Source organism: Symphodus melops, assembly GCF_947650265.1.
Source record: "Symphodus melops genome assembly, chromosome: 8".
In the NCBI taxonomy this organism is placed as follows: Eukaryota; Metazoa; Chordata; class Actinopteri; order Labriformes; family Labridae; genus Symphodus; species Symphodus melops.
The window spans coordinates 13,675,011-13,692,075 of NC_136698.1; the positions used below are offsets into that span (position 1 = coordinate 13,675,011).

The following is a 17,065-nucleotide window of genomic DNA, read 5'->3' on the forward strand; positions in this document are numbered from 1 at the left end:
TGCTGTGTGACCGACTCAGAGTCTAGCAGATGTATACAAGAGCAAAACAAACAAACAGAGCGATGACAATAACTCTCAGAACATGTTGACAGGCATTTTATTTCAGTTACTGAAACAGTGTTTATCGTCTGCTTTCAATACAAGGGAGTGGTTCCCTCTGCAAGCTATGCTATGCTATTCAGCGACTTCACTTTTCTTTAAAGAAGCACAAAGTTAAACTGTCCAAATTTGACCTTCATTTAAACTTAAATATATACTCCATATATTTTTTCCTCAAAACTTGTCAATTAATGGGATTCTTGAGATTAGGAATAATTTGTGGTTAAGCCATATTCATGTCATTGTACTCAACAGTTGGCAGAACCCACAAACTACAACCAAAGTGAGAGTGATAGACGAGAGATTTAAGTAGCTTCTCAACAAGTCAAATAGAGGATTACTTCTAATCTTAAAGCTTCTGTTCAATGACACTCCTGTCTTCAAGGCTGGGTTTTTAATCTTTAAGGTTGCTCAGATTCAGTCTTTGAAGTGGTCAGTGTTCGAATGGGGACACTGCTTTATTCATTTAATAGTCTCATATGAGCATAAAACAACTATACCTGGAAGTTGGAGACTTAATATTAAGTCAAGCTTCCAATTTATTTAATTTTACAGAAAACTCTCGCTCTGACTTAAAGGAAAAAGTAAATCTTTCTTTGAAAAAGAACAATATGTACTTGTCATCCTTACAGGGTGTAAGGATGACAAGTGGCTGTAAAGGCAGAAGTTACACATTTGAGGATTATACTGTTTAGTATACTCATGCAGGGCAGGCCCGTGGCAAAGACAGTATAGGCAAATGCTTGGGGCGCCGGCAGTACATAGGGGCACCCTGGCACATGAATTGAGTGAGGAAGAAAAGTTGAAGATAATAAGAAGAAAGAGAAGGAAAAGTTTTTAACTATCACTTAAATGCACAGTATGTAAAATATGCCGCGAGGGGGCATCAATGAAAACGATAACAAAAAATAACATTGAGGCTGGCGGGGAATCATGGGAGTGTTTCTCTACTACTACTATGTATTTATAGTACATAGTACTATAAACAATACAAGGTTCAGGCCAACTCTGTACTCATGTATCACAGAGAAGGTAGTGTCTCTTTCAGGAAAGGGAAAATTACCTTTCTATAACTACACAGGTTTAAAATACTGCTCTTTAAATAATGGTTAATTGTTATTTATTACAATTATTTAGAGCAGATCTGTCATTCATCATCTAAATCCAATCAGCCTGATAAAAAAAGTTTCTCAAGCACAAAAAAAAAATCCATTCTGAGTTGTCACAAACTTTTGGCATTCTAATTAGCTGAAGATGAAGTGATAAATGGAAGCTGAAGGAATAACTTGTGATAATATTTTAGCAGTAGTTTATCTATGAGGGCAGTTGATCGAGCAAAGACGAGAGTCAGGACAGAAGCCAGACATCATGTCCTGCCTATTAGCTCCACACTGCCAGGCTCATCTATCTTTATTGGTCATCCATTAGCCTGCATTAAAGGGAGACACAGGATAATAGCAGTAATGATGCTGATGATGGAATTAGACTGCGGGTACACACGTCATCATTGCAGTGTCACACCGGGAATCATAAAGAGTTTCCACTGACAGATGGACAGACATTAAATAAACTGCCTTTTTATGACTGGGATCAGTTTCGGTGTGTAAATATGTGTGGCAAACAAATATACTGAGAGAAAAAAATAACACGATGAGGTCGCAATTTAGGTGAAAAATGTCTGTGGAGCTCAGAGGGGTGTAAAAACACTTAAAGGCACGTGACCGACCAATCAAGAGCAAGCACCTGTGCCAATCTGCTGGAAGGACAGATGCTGGTACAGGTGTGTGCGTGATGATGGTTGGCAGGGACACCAGATCAGGCAAAAGGACAAAACCAGACATTAGACAGCCGGGGCGGAGGAATCATTAAGGCAACTTTGTGGAAAGATGCACAAAGATTAAGGAGGCACCGAGCAAAATGAAGATATGGGTGTCTAGTTCCAAGATGACGGAATCAGAGAAGCGTTTCACGTCTTCCATGGGCAACACACGACCACGATCAATCACAACTGTTTACAATCTGCTGTGGAAACTGCTTCCTATTTTGGTTGCAGGCTTCTCACCAGTACTTCTCCTATTATGGCTCTTAATTAGCTCCGCATGAGCTACTAATCAAGCATGAAGAAGGCATTCACCAATTTAAAAAGTGATAGTCCATGAAATGAACAGCACCGCTTCGAACAAGCACATCACTCGCTAAAGCCTGCAGGGCCTAAAAGCAGACCTTTGGCAGAAAGACACACTAAAGAAAAAGAACGACAGACATGGGGTACACAAACACACAGAGTTATTGTGAATAAATCATTCATTAAGTATTTTGAAACGTATCAGCGATGGTCCTTCCACCACGCTGTGTTTATTCAGTGATCCACACAGAAGACATTGATCTTCTTCATAAGAAACATAATGACCACCAGAGAAATCCTGATCAAATTTCAGCACCAGTCAATTCAGTTCATTAGGCCCATTCTACCTCCTGCTGTGGCCCTGTATTGATGTTGCCAGTGTCGGCAGATTGTTCCTCTGCGCTAACTAGTTGGGGAACTCACAAAAATGTAATTCAAAATAGAGACAAGTGATACAGAAGACAATGGGGGGGAAAAAAATAAGCAAAATATCTCAGAAGAAATATTGCCTCATCTATGTGAAAGGACAGTCTGTCTCTGTGCCCTCTCAGCATCAGCATCAAATGTCAGACACGACAGAAGAAATTCTGAAAGTATCAAGGCTGTCCCCAGGTTTCAGAAAGATTTTTTCTTATGCCTTTAATACCTTTTTCCACCGTCTCCCCTCCTCTAATCTCCACTTATCTGGCAGCCAGGTGAGCTGCAGCACATGGCTGGTGGGCAGGCTTTGGTCTGTGGGAATACAGCTCATCTTAATGGTATTTCTCCCCCCTTTTCCTTCTCTTACCCTTTTCCTCCAGGGCGGCTGTCAGACAGAGACGGAGGCAGCCAGAGAACTTCTTGGTGCTGCTGTAGCTGACAGCAGGAGGGAGGGGGGCGCCGTGATTGGACGAGCGACCACAGACGCCCGTCATGCAGAGAGGGGCAGCCGGGCTCACAGGTGCACAGCATCTGACAGATAATAGCAGATAAAATGCGGGCTAACCTGCAGCTTGCTCCTCGCTCAGGGAGGGGAAACCTGTGGTGGTGGGTGTGTGAGTTAGATGAGGCGGGGGCAGGGACATGTTGAGGGGCTCTGACAACAAACAGCCTTTACTTAACCACACACCAGCCAGAAAAGACACATAATCACACACAAACACACGAGTCAAGGACAGGCAAGGTCGCAATCCCAAATTCCTCCACAGAATCTCTCCTGCAGCTTACTGTACACTTGGAAGAGGTTAAGATTGATTTGGGGCTTAATACAAAGTGTTTGCGCAGCTGTTGTGTCTGAAAAAACACACATGAAAACCCAGCAGTCATCTTATTAGTTTTTTGGTTTTTTTACATTGCTTTTTCTTGTTGCTCTGTTATTGTATTAATTCCAGTTGAAAGAGCAGTGAGTCTCCCAAGTACAATATTGCACTGAGATTTTTCACTTGTGTCTTCATTTTATTTCATGTTTTTATTCATTTCCAAATCTGCTTTTTAAATTAGCAAGCAAATCTAAACTAAATGCAAAAACAATTTCATCTGTTCAAGATTTAGAAATATTGACCCAAACCTATTCCCATCTGAAGTAAAATAATAAAAAAAACAACACCAAGACATTTGTCTGCAATTATTTCTCCTTATTTTAATTATCTTACATCTTCCTGGAGCTAACTGGCTTGGTCGCTTGCTACACTCCACACATACAAAAATACACTGTAAACATACAGCATAGAAACACAACATCTCACATCCTGTCTTTTAACAGGACACATACACCTGATGTGTAAAAGTATGCCACATGCATCTCCTCTGCCTTTCAGATGCAGGAGGCCAGCTGATGTGACAATGGGAAATAGTCTGTGTCTCACTGCTGAAACACATTAAGTTCTGTGGGGGAGAAAAACAGTCAGGACAAATCTGGCAATCAGCTGCAGCATGGCCGGAGACACACAACCTGACAACAAAGAGACAGGCAGGCAGGAGGGGGGTTAAAGGTGCTTTTTTTTTTACTGTCCCAAATATCAACTCACTACATTTGCAGGAGTCTGCTGAAGCTTTCAGAAGAAACTACACTAAAAATCTGCCGTCCTGTAGCTGAACCTGACTGCCGAACCGCCAGTGAAAGCAGAGCAATTAAAGGCAGAGTTTCCCTACAGGAATCAATAAGGTCTCAAATGTTTATTTATACAAACAGCACTCTGCATGCATATTCTTTGAGCATAAGTGCTCCAACAGATCTGACAGAAGCAGGCACTGAGACTGAGAAAAGGTAGATAATGACCTTGACCTTGGCAGTGGTTAACTACTGGCAACACATATAGACTTGCATTAAATATTCTCATATGAGCAATTTGGCAGACTGGCAGGTTATGATATAATCGATTCATCTTATTAGTCACACATATCTGTATTGTTTGCCCAGAAGCTACAATGTTTAGCATCTTATAGGCTCTAAAGCACAGAGGGCGCGGTAGGCTGTGAATAACTGTGATGCTGCAGTTGTTTGGAGGGATAAAGTCCTGGCCCACACACACACACACACACACACACACACACACACACACACACACACACACACACACACACACACACACACACACACACACACACACACACACACACACACACACACACACACACACACACACACACACACACACACACACACACACACACACACACACACACACACACGGTCCAAAAACTCAATCCAGCAGCCATAACACAGAGACAGAGTGGCATCAACCTCTATTATCTAGTCCCTATGCTGCTAACACAAAAGGCCCCCTGGAACAAAAATCCAATCAGTCCTCTCTAGGAGGATTTGCTCCACAGCAGTGCTCAGCAACACTGGTGGCTCTGCTGGTGACAAAGAAATAATCTCAGAGCCCACAGCCTGTTTACTGCCTCCGTCACATCGCCCTTTTACAAGAAGGACAGACAGAGTCTTCGCTGCTCTTGTTGTCATTTACTGTCCTCTGAGTTTAGCACCCTCAATCTTTCGCCCTGTCTCTGCAGCAGAAACATGAAACACATGGCTGACTGTGTGTACAGTGCCTGAAATTACCATATTTGCCACACAGGGAGTATTTACTCTAAGCATTAGTAATATAGGCTTGACACAAAAGACCCTTCAGGCACAAAAGCTAGAGACAGGTTTGGAACAATTGTTTGATGACAAATATTTTCAGAATATACTCAAAACGGTGCCCCCCCCCCCCTCCACTCCTATCTCTCAGAGACCTCCACTCTTTGTCTGGTGAATTATCACACTCGTTCTCCATTCATTAGCATGCTGCTGCTTATTTAGCTACGCCGCTGAGAAGCCTTCTACAAAATCAACTGTAAAATACTCAATATAAAAGCAGCCAACACCCCCCACCCTCCCTTTCCCTCTCTCCCTTCTACCCTCCCCTACCATCCTTCATCTACTTCTTTGTTTTTTTTTAACGTGTTTTTTTTTTTTAACCCACATCAAAATGGAAGCATAGTTGCCCATAATGAAGGGGAGGGAGATAAAATATGCAAATTTACACAGAAAGGATATAATTAGGGCAATAATAGGAAGTGTTGTTTTCACAGCTGCTCATTTACACAAAAGACAGATTTTTTTTCATACAATGTTCTTCTCTTTTTTTCCCCTTTCTCCTCTTCCCCTCCCTCCCTTAAGGTGCAAAGTCTTACAGTCCACTTCAAACAAATCACTGCAGATATGCAGCTTAGAAACCAGTTCTCCATGCTGTGATCAAGTCACAGAGATTTCTATTAGCACAGGTACGTACCACCAGTCTGTACAGCAGACAGGCAGGAGGGCTGCATACAGGTTGTTTTAATTGACCTGTGGGAGAAGATTGTGTTTTTTACTGGATCAATTCAGGCTGTAAGAAAATACGTCTCTAAAATAGGACAACACAAGGGCTGCAAAAACAATGCCTTCCTGACTTACAAACTCATTCTCTGTTTGTTGTTCACAGATAATATGCTGCCACTGGCTTCTTTATTTCCAACAATTAAATGAAGCCCAGTGCAGCAACATAGAGTTTAAACACTTTTTTTTTTTTTTTTAAAGGAGTGAAAAGGTCATACTTTGTATTTCAAAGAAATGCAGAGAGCATGGCTAAAAGTCCTTAAATATCAGTGCACAAACAGAACTGAGACTGAAGAGGATGAAATGAGAGCATGGCAGCACCATAAAGAATAGACAGAAGACGTTAACTTGGATTTATCTGCAGGAATAATAAAAGATAGATTCATGGTCTGATGATAAATTTGGTATGAAGTTAAAATAATCTCCCCAGGTTGTCTCTGATGTGAGCTCTAGATTACTCAGAGCTATGAATTTTAAGTTGGTGTCCCTTGTATTGCAACCAATTCTACCACCTATCCCAATGTTCAAACACTAAGAGAAAACTGGCATATAGCTTTATATTCAACAGACTCTTCTTTATTGAAACTTGATATTTATTTGTATGGTTAGTGTAACTCACTTTTGATGACTTGTCTGCCCTCCTCCCCCTGGCCCCGACAAAGAGCAGATAACAAGCAGTGTCATGCGTCAGGTTGAGCAGGGAGCAAGAAAATAGAGCATTTTTTTTTTAAATACTGTGGGTGATGTAGTCATGTTGGTTTCTTTATTTATGTTATAATAGCATGAAAATTATATTAGATAAAATAAGATTTAGTGACAGTTAAACACATGTTTACTTCTGTATCTAATTATTATCTTTAAGTTTTCTTCCTCACTCATTTCGGGTGCCAGGGCGCCCCCTATGGACAGCTGGTGCCCCTACCATTTGCCGATACAGCCTTTGCCACAGGGCGGACCTGAGATTATTTTTTAGAGGTTGCAGTGAAAAATCTACAATGCCAACATATGACTTTATATGAAATCTGTGAGAGAAATTTGCAAGACGGCTGAGAAAAATAAATCATGGTCAAAAACACAACAGCACCACAACGAAGACACAGATACATGAACTATTACGGTATTCTTTGGATGGCAGCCCTGAGACTTTCATCTCAAGGAAGAGCAGTTTTTAAATGGCTGAGAGAAGGCCAAGTGTGTGCATTGTGTAAGTAGAAGAAAAAAACAGGTTGACCCCAAGTTCCAAGCAAAGCCTGTTTTCTGACACACGTTATGCAAATGGAAAATTCTGCAACATCCTAAAAGGAAAGTTAAAGGATTCCATTACTTACTTTAGATGTCCCTACAAATGTACTTAAGCTTGAATCCAGTAGTAGTTATTTCCACCACAAAGTTTTGTTTCCTCTCATAGGAGACTTGTTTTTTAGTTGTGTAATATAAGTTTGTTAAGCAGACAAACACAATGCAGATGACTGACTGCCGTTATATATCAGTGGCAAAACCAATTTCCCCAGCTCCTTGTTTTTTTTTAAACGGTGTGTTTGTTTTAATAACTGTTGCTCATCCGAGCAGTTTGAGAAACTGTAAGTGCTGTCTCGGAAAAAAAACAACATGATTTTCATTAGCTGCAGTGGAACAGCAAAATAGATCAGAAATACTAATTTCATCATTTGATTCATCAGGCCAACTTCCGGAAGATAAGAACTGACCTTCAGTAGTATTTTATTTTGTAGCTTAATATCCTACCTGAAGATTGATTACTTTAGAACGTTGTGCACAGTCAATCAATAAATATTTATTTCATGAGGAATTACCAGAATTGTTTCTAATAGACTGAGTAAAAAAACACAGAAAAAACGTCTTTGGCCATGTCGTTCAATTAGTATAAGGAACATGTTTTTTGGGTCTCTGAAAAATGTATCAGGTTTATCCATGGAAAAAAGTGGACCCTAAATAATTATAATTTTGACCTTTATCTTCCCACTTTTTGGCCCTGTTGTTCACTTTATGAACACTCAGCCCAAATGTGCACGTTTTTTTTTATTTTTATACCATCATGTAACATAGTAGAATACATGAAGACACTGTCTTTTAGGAAGAGGAGTTTTCTCAACAACAATATGACCTTTGACTCCTGAGATGCAATATGTACTGTGGTGTGTCTGAAAAAGAGCAAAGCAGAAAACACAGCAAATATCTGTGGGGAAAGAAGCTTAAGGACATTTCTATTATGTTTGGACAGAAAGAGGAGAGAAAGAAGAGAGAAGTGATGGAGTAAAACAAGAAGAAAGTGAGGAGAGATTTAAGAGCCGTCTATTATATTCATGGCGCTTTTTCTCCTTCTGCCGTGCACAGACACACACACTTGCTGCACAATCCTAAAAGTGAGCACACATGTACACACTCATACAAAACCTTCCTTTCAAATCTGCCCAGATCTCATGAATATGATTGACCTTTTTTTTGCCGCTGTAATGCTGAGAGTGCATAAAGGGGAAAGGAGAAACTAAACAGAGTCGAGCAGAGTTAATTTAGAACAACACTTTATTGGGCTGCTGACTGCAGATATGGAAAAGGACAATGTAATCGATAAACTAAAGGAATGACAATGGCCTCTCGAATCAATGTGTGCACCCCATTTTCTCACTGTGAAAAGACAAAGCCTTCAGCGCAGGTGTTTTTGTTGTTCTGCTTGCGTCTGTTTGCGTCTATGTGCGTGCGGGGTTCGTGTGAGCGTACCTGGCTAATGCTGTGGTGGAACAGTTGCCAGGACTAATCATTATTTAGTTGTGGCGGGGCTGGAAAGGTCAGCAGTCTGAAATGTCAGGCTGTGTTCAACAGGAGCCAGATGCAGCCGTGCACTGCTCAAGTGTCCAATTAAAGAGGGCCGAGTGAGGTTTGAGTGGGTCTGCGTGTGGGAGCAAGTCTGTGTGCGTGTGTGTGTGAAATGAGAAAGACAGAGCTAAGAGTGCATGTTTTCTGTTGTTTTTACTCCATTATTATATATCATACAGCATGTATAAATACAATAAATACATATGTAAGTGTGAAGGAGATAATGAATGCCATTAGAGAAAGAAGACAACAGAGCAGCAGGGGCACAATCCGTATCAAATCTCTCTCACACACACAGAACATTATGAAGCCACTTGAGCCTATTAGTTTGTTCACAACCTGTGATTCTTCCTGTTGTCCATGAGATGAAGACGATAGAGATGAAAGAGTAAGGAGGGAATAATACGAGACAAAAGGGAAGAAATAAGAGGACAAAGGAGATGTGATAAATAAGATCAAGCACAAATGATAAGAGCTAATGAGAGATGCTCAGTGGAACGAGAGAAGAAAAAGAGCGGGAGCGAAGGAGCAGAAACTCCTTTAATCTGCAGGCAGAAGGAGAGGGTGTCCTGCATGTGTTTCCCCATCAGAGTCATTCATCTGGAAGCCTCACCTGCTCTTCATACAGCCGTCATAATAACCTTCACCATGTCCAGCGTGCGTGTGTGTGTGTGTGTGTGTGTGTGTGCGCGCATGTCCGCTCACCCACTGTGAATAGTAATAAGCAGAGAGACAGGATAAAATATGTCTGCCAAGTTAAGAATATAACAGGCTCCCCTTCAAGGCCACACGTAACAACAGTCTGAATAATGACCTGCAATAACTTGCGCAGCAGCCAGATCTCCACGCCGATCAAAGAAAAACACCTTTCAGTGAGGAATAATTGAAAGTTATTTGCGTCCATGAGTTAACCACTATAGGGAGGGGATTCCTGCAGTGTGTTGTGGAATATTCTGTGAGCTCGTCCAAAGTGATTCGAAGTTTCAAAGAAGCTTTTTCAATGTAGGACTGTAATTTAAACGTGGCGTCATAGTGACTCTAATGGTATTGTGTCTGAAAGGGATTTTTTATAATAACCTAGCACAACAATTGCAATTGTCTGTTTATAAAACAAAACCGAATGGAACTCAGCATGAAGACCTACAGGACAACATCGAGACAAATAAAAAGATAACACTTTGTTCACAGAGGTGATGGTCACAAACCAAAAAAACCTCCTCACAGAAGCTTTAAATACAAAGTTCTATTAAGTAATTAAGTAAAAAAAAAAAGTGCATTGCCAATCTTAATGTTTTGGAAACATTTTCCTGATAGCTGCATTAAGGTCATTCTTTGTAAACATTGTTTATGCCAGGAAGTGGCTACTTTCAAACACCAAGTGTAGCGGGCTGAGGAGGGTCTTTGTCAGCGAACGAAGCGTGACTGATCTAATAGAGGTTTTCTCGAAAGAGGTGTGGGGATCCCTGCAGAACAACAGATATCTCTGCAGCCCTTCAGGGATGGGACCTTTTTGTAAGCGTGGATAAAAAGAGTGATTGGTCTCAGAAAAAACAACAACAATGCAGTCCAACCAGCCACACACAACACCTGGCTGACTTGTCCAAATGTTCTTTCCCAGCTCCAGCCTTTGACAAAAAAAAAAAAGAAAAGAAAAAAAAGATAAAAATTCACAAGTTCTCTCAGGGAAAGGCGACTGACCCTTTGCATGTATGCAAATAAGGAAACAAGTTGTTCACATACGGGTGCATCACAACTGACCCATATGTAGTTGTGTGGTAAAGAAAGTGTTTGCGTTAGAAATCTTTTTCTCAACAAACTATAAGAGAAGTGAAAAGGTCACCGCTCTTGTGATTCTTTATCAAAACTTTTATAAACCTATTTTAATGTCTTAACTGAAAGTAGACCATTCGTTGTTATAGGATGATGACATTTCCTCTGTTCTTCATCCTTTGTGTGGTTGTGTGTAGGACTAATTATTTACTGCATTTTTTAAACAGAACTAATAATAATTAATATCAAAACCTGCATTGACACAACTGTAAGATGTCAACAACATTACTGAATCATGTTATGTGCTAATCTAATCCTTCCCCCCTTTCTCACATGACCATATAAGGTGTTGCTCTGAAGTTTTCTCACACTCTTTTCCTCTTTCTCCCCCTCTGTTTGCCCTCTGTCGAAATATGATTGGCAGGAGTGAGACTTGCCTCTGCCCGGGACCTGAGGAACAGCTGCAAAATAAATCCACTACATTAACCCGGCTTCCATGAGCCTCACATATGCATTATTCTAATCAAAGCACATTAGATCATCCAGATACTTTAGACATATGGGTCTCTGTATCCTCCTCAGCGTCCCCATCTGTTTCTCCTCCCCCAGTTTTCCGTTCTCTCCTTGTTTTCCATCTCAGTGGCTCTCTCGTTCTCACAGCTGCCTTACTTCAGTAAAAGACGGCGCAGGATTACTAGCAACAACTTTGTGACATGTTTGCACAACCAGTCAAAATTGGTGCTCCATATGTGTCCGACTGCTACACGTTACAAGTTTGAGGTGCAGATTTGATACTGTTGACACTTTTTTTGCAGAGCATGTTCATATATTTTTCTTCTCAAATACAGAATATATAAACAGTATTGTAATGCAAAATGCTCATAAATATATATTCCCCACTAAAAAACATGTATTAATAGTTTGAGTGTGTCCAATGTTTTTTTATAAACAAATAATTCAAGAATTTACATTACAGCATCTCAGTAGGGGAAACTATTTTTATTTTTTGCTATTCACATTAATTAGAACATCAGTTTCATCTATGATAAAGTAGTAGTAAGTAAGTAGGTAATCAACATTTCCCAGACCTATGAATGAGTCCCTTCTCATTGGTTACAGAAGGGACTTTTACAGCCTGTTGATGGCAGTTGCCATATGGGAAACGCTGTCTCAACCAAACATCCGGTGAACCAACAACAGGCAAAGATCTGAACAGGTTCTTACTCTTAAGCCTCCAGACCAACAGCTACAACATGCCCACGCTTTATTCAGAATAACTCTTCTCCTCTATAAAATCATAAAGGCACATCGGCATTGGCTTCATATTTCAACACTGCAGGTTTCTGCTTGACTCATACGGGCAAATAAAAATAGACGTACACAGGCACACAGGTGTACAGTCGTATGGGCAACCAATGACAGTAAGGGGTCACCCAAAAGCTGGCAAATAATAAGAGTATTAAAAAGTCAAAGTTGAAATGCAATATTGATGCATTGAATGATAATAAAGGTGAATATGTAAAAATAACAATTTCATCTTGCCATTTCATGGTAGAAAAGACAAAGTGACAATTCCTGACATAACATACTCTGCCAACCCACCGAAACACATGGAGAAATATATGCACATTTACTGAGCATATGCTTTAGGGCACACGCTTACCTCAGCGACCTGTGCGACTACAACTGAATTCATGACTTCTAGAATATTCCATTATAAAAGCTCCGAGGCATTAGTTCATCTGACATAATGCAGCGTAAGACAGCGTCCCTTAATACACATATAGCAACTCGCATTCCTGCTGCTTCAGGGGGCTCCAGACCTCAAGCTCCATGTGTTTGTTAAGACGGAATAGCATCCAGAAAACAACTTGTATAGTAACTGTTTTAGCAGCTATAAATGTGCTGGGGAACAAAATAAGAGCAGCAAAAAAGAAGTTACAAAAAATGTCAGGGACTTACCAAAGTTGGTAATGGTTAACAGGTCCAGACGCCGTTGTTGCTAGAACAAAATGAGACACAACATTTAGACAAATCCCCAGTCAACAGTTTTCATAAATGACCTTGCATTCTTGTATGTGGTACAACAACAATCACTCAAACTATACTCATAGTTTTCTCTTTCGTACTCACTTGGTGGTATTCAGTTTAAGTTGGTTAAGGGCATTCTTTCTTTTTTTATTGTCATTTTGAAATGTACTATTCTGTTCAATCCTGTTTTGACACTGCCAATAACAGCTCCTTAAACTCTTGGAATTTTTTTCTTTTGCAACCTCTTCAAAAGACACAGAGTCAGGAATGATCACAAAAATAGACTTCACTTTCAGGTTAAGGTCAACCTTGGTGGATTAAAACATCCTTTGTAAAGAACTTAGAAAAGTTTGTTTTACTATAAGTAGTTTCCCCAGCACTCTGTGTGTGTAAATGTGACCTCATGATGTTCGATGGAGTGTGTTTGAAAGTGTGTGCAATTTTACACTTGATGTCTCCAGCAGCTGAGAAGGCGTCGAGAAGAGGCGCTAGCTGGCTGCCCCTCTCTTTAACCTGCTGCCTTCTTACATACACATTAACACTCATGCTTACAGAAACACACACACACACACACACACACACACACACACACACACACACACACTTGACTGTTACACAGTAAAGTAATCATCACCTCAACTCTCCTCATCCCTCAGGAAAGAACATCTTCACATGCTCAGACAGGATAAAGGGTGTGTTTGTGGGTCTCAGTCAAAGCCAACTTTTAGGACTACACTGCATTAATATTCAAGCACTAATACCAGTTGTAGAGAGGAATAAATAAAGTGACTCTTATTCCTTGAGTCCTTCTTTCCTCACACAGTGCTGCCTAGAGTGAGACTCTCTGATAGGCTACTCAACACTTAGATTAATGTTAGTTTTAGTAACATGGAGAAGAAACTGGTCCTGAGGTGGCAACACTGAAAAGGTTTTTACCCATAATGTGGTTACAATTAAGAATACAACAGTAAGAAAATATGTTCAGTAATGAAAAAAAGGGTCTTATTTGAAGAAAAGGCGAGACATGAACGTAAAAAGAAGAATACTTTCAAAAGGCAGTATGTTTGGTGGGTCTGAAAATGTGCTCATCCCGTATATATGCTCTACACCTACTGTATTAAAGCATTTCATTTTCAGATAAGTTATTCATCAGACATTATATTTTAGATCCTAGTAATCGAGCTCAACTCATTTTTTAAAGAGAGAAGCCCTCTGAGAACCTTTGCATGGTCACATTTCTTGCTATATTCTGAATGAAAAGAAGGTCTTGCTGATTGAATTGGCCCCAATAAAGTTAAACATTTATTTCCGTTCAAAATAAATCTCATATTAATCGTGCCCTTCTTTGTGCCGAACTGTATGTGCCGAGCTCCATTAACCCTTGACTCTCGGCCCTTGCATGTTGACCTGCACAATTTAATTTAATTCAATTCAAAAAACTGTATTTGTCCCCGGGGGGCCATCAAAGGCACACAGAGCAGTAAATGAACGACAGCACAGCTATACTAAAAATGTAAGCAAAGATAAAGTTTCAACAAAAGAATAAAGTGTCAAGATGTAAGTAGAAAGTTAAAGTACAAAATTACTAAGTTAGATGCAAAAGAAGGTAATGGACAGTGATTGGACTAAAGATGTAATCAGAACTATAGTGCAATAAATAGGATATACTGTATATATACACACACACACACACACACACACAGATATATATATATATATATATATATATATATATATGAATAAAATGCCTTAAATAAATGAATATTTAAATGAAAACTAAGCTTAACACTGATGATTCCCCTTTAGTGCTTTGATAAGGTAACTTATTGTAATTGTTGTGAGAGCAGGACTTTTTGGAGATTTCCTTAAAGTAATGCCCAGTGAGGCTTGTGCTGTGTTTTGGAGTAGGTCACTTTAACAACAACATGAGAGAAAAAAAAAAAACAAGCTGCTCCTCGTCTCCATAAACATGTTAGTGAGTATGATGCCAAGGTGATAATCAACAACTTTTTTTTCCCTCAGTAAAACATTTTTCTTCAAGCAGTATGGGCTGTAGATTGCCTGTGAAGCTGTGATGCATGCTCTGTGGTAGGGGAGGTAAGCATACAGGGATAGGTCACCATGTAAGCAGTAGAGGTCACTGTGACAACATGAGACACGGAGCAACAACAGAGCAAGTTGAGATCATATAGGTCCACCACTAGATATACTTACACACACATATGCCCTCCACCTCTGACCTCCAAGCCTTACATAAAAAACAACAACTCCACACACACACACACACACACTCTGATACCACATACTGTGGAGGCTGATGTAAAGCCGCAGTGGAATTTCATATAATCAGAGAAATGTTGAAACTGCTGTACATTTCATTTCAGCTGTGCAGTGGATGAAGCATGGATTACAACCATACGTGATATAAGAAACAGCTGAACAACAAACTGTGTGTTATTAACACATTTCTTTGGTGAACCATGGTTTACAGCAGAAACTACCCTTACACGCTTCACACCTTTTTCATTGGCTTATTACCCAGTATTTATAATTCATTCATAATCCTTATTTTGTTAAATGCTTTTTTTAAATCATTTTTTGAAGGATTAAGATTGTATGTCTTCAAGAAATTATTAAATAAACGTCTCTTTTAATATTAGAGGTTGATTGAATTATCACTTAAACTGAGCAGCACCCTCTACTGGTCTCTTAATGCCTCTGCAAGTCAAAGTACTGTATATGTAGAGGGGCAACAAAAAGCACAATTTGAAAATAGTCCTTGGATATGACAAAATGAATGACCTGGAATGATGAACAGGTCATTCATGTGCACTAAATACACCACAAACTAAGTAAAGGTTTCTTTTAATCATATATGATTTTACACACACACACACACACACACACACACACACACACACACACACACACACACACACACACACACACACACACACACACACACACAAACACACACTCAGGAGATAAAACGTCTCAGTGTGTTTCAGTCTGCGTGTACTTATCCACAAATAATGAATCAGTCCTGGAGACTTACAACACACCACGACTGCTCTCTCTTACTGCTGCTTTTGTTAGCCCTCAACATGGATAAAGTGTTTAGTGTTCCTTAGGAGGGAGAGAGACAGACAAGACACACACACACATAGAGAGAGCACACAGGGGATCTGACACACAGAGAATTACATTAGCAAAAGCATTTCGGGGCAGAAAATTGGATTGAATTAATCTTTATCAAATACGGCCAAAAGCTGGAGATCACACCGTGGTTGAAGCCGGCCCAGACTCAGAGTGGCTGTCCACTGTCACCCCCGCTGCTATAATGACACAACACACGCTGCATAACCAACTGAAGTGAGAATGTCTTATTAACTGAATGATTGAAAGGCTGATTTTATTTTGGGTGGCTGTTGCCATGTTACTCTCGGGTGTCTAATGATTTGATGTATGTTCTTGGTATTGAGGTTTGTTCAGTAAATGTAGATGTAACTTTAGTGTAACACAGGTAGACTTGGTGAATGAGATGGGATCTTTTAACACACACAATCAACAACATGATTGACCAGGTGGAGAGAGTGCCAATAACAGAGGGGAATTTTCAGTAAAAACAAAGGTAAATAAAAACAATATAAATTATGGGAGATCAGTGTAAACTCACTAAAAAGTGCACAGATCCATAAATAGTAAATGAATAATATGAATAACATAACTATATATTTATGGTTCACAGCCTGACAGATGAAATGATTGGACTGACCAGATTCAATAGAAAACATTTCATAGTACTCGAAACCACACAAAAGATGTCATTATGATCATATCTGCAAAACTGGTCTGATATAAAGATTTACCAGAGTTTAATCAAAGCTGAACCTTTCAGCTAGAGTGCTATTAGGTCAGAAAACAAGGAAGCTGTGGGGAGCCTGAGGTGACGATGCTCCAGATGTCAAGGTAGTCCAACCAGCCAGCTTGGACTGTTGGGCTCTGTGGCTGGCACAATGGTAAACAATACTGATATACAGAGGGACCCCAAAGTATCTTAAAATAGCTTCACTGTTATATGGAAGCATAATGACTTTTATTTTGCAGGGGAGTAACCTGACAAGGATGCCTGCATCTGTGCTTCTATTTTCAGATGTTTAATGAGCACAGGTCCTGAAACAGCTCGATCTTTAACTTCATAAAGGGGAGAGATGCAGTGATGAAAGACTTAAAAGAACTAAAGACAAAATGTTCAGTTTCTTTATAAAGACTATATGTCAGACATATATGTAATTATTTTCCATTAGCCTCTCCTGAATATAACTAGAATTTAATTTCGTCTTTTTAATAAATCCTTCCAATAT

At 39.8% G+C, this 17,065-nt stretch overlaps 1 protein-coding gene across 1 annotated transcript in view; it reads right to left on the reverse strand.

Annotated features, from left to right (window-relative positions):
- The window catches only part of agbl4 (AGBL carboxypeptidase 4), a 252,937-nt gene that overhangs the window by 64,598 nt on the left and 171,274 nt on the right, over nt 1-17,065 (reverse strand). Inside the window, exon 6 of the mRNA XM_079350574.1 lies at nt 12,633-12,672. Coding sequence (XP_079206700.1) covers nt 12,633-12,672 — 40 coding nt within the window. The remainder of the gene's footprint in view (nt 1-12,632; nt 12,673-17,065) is intronic.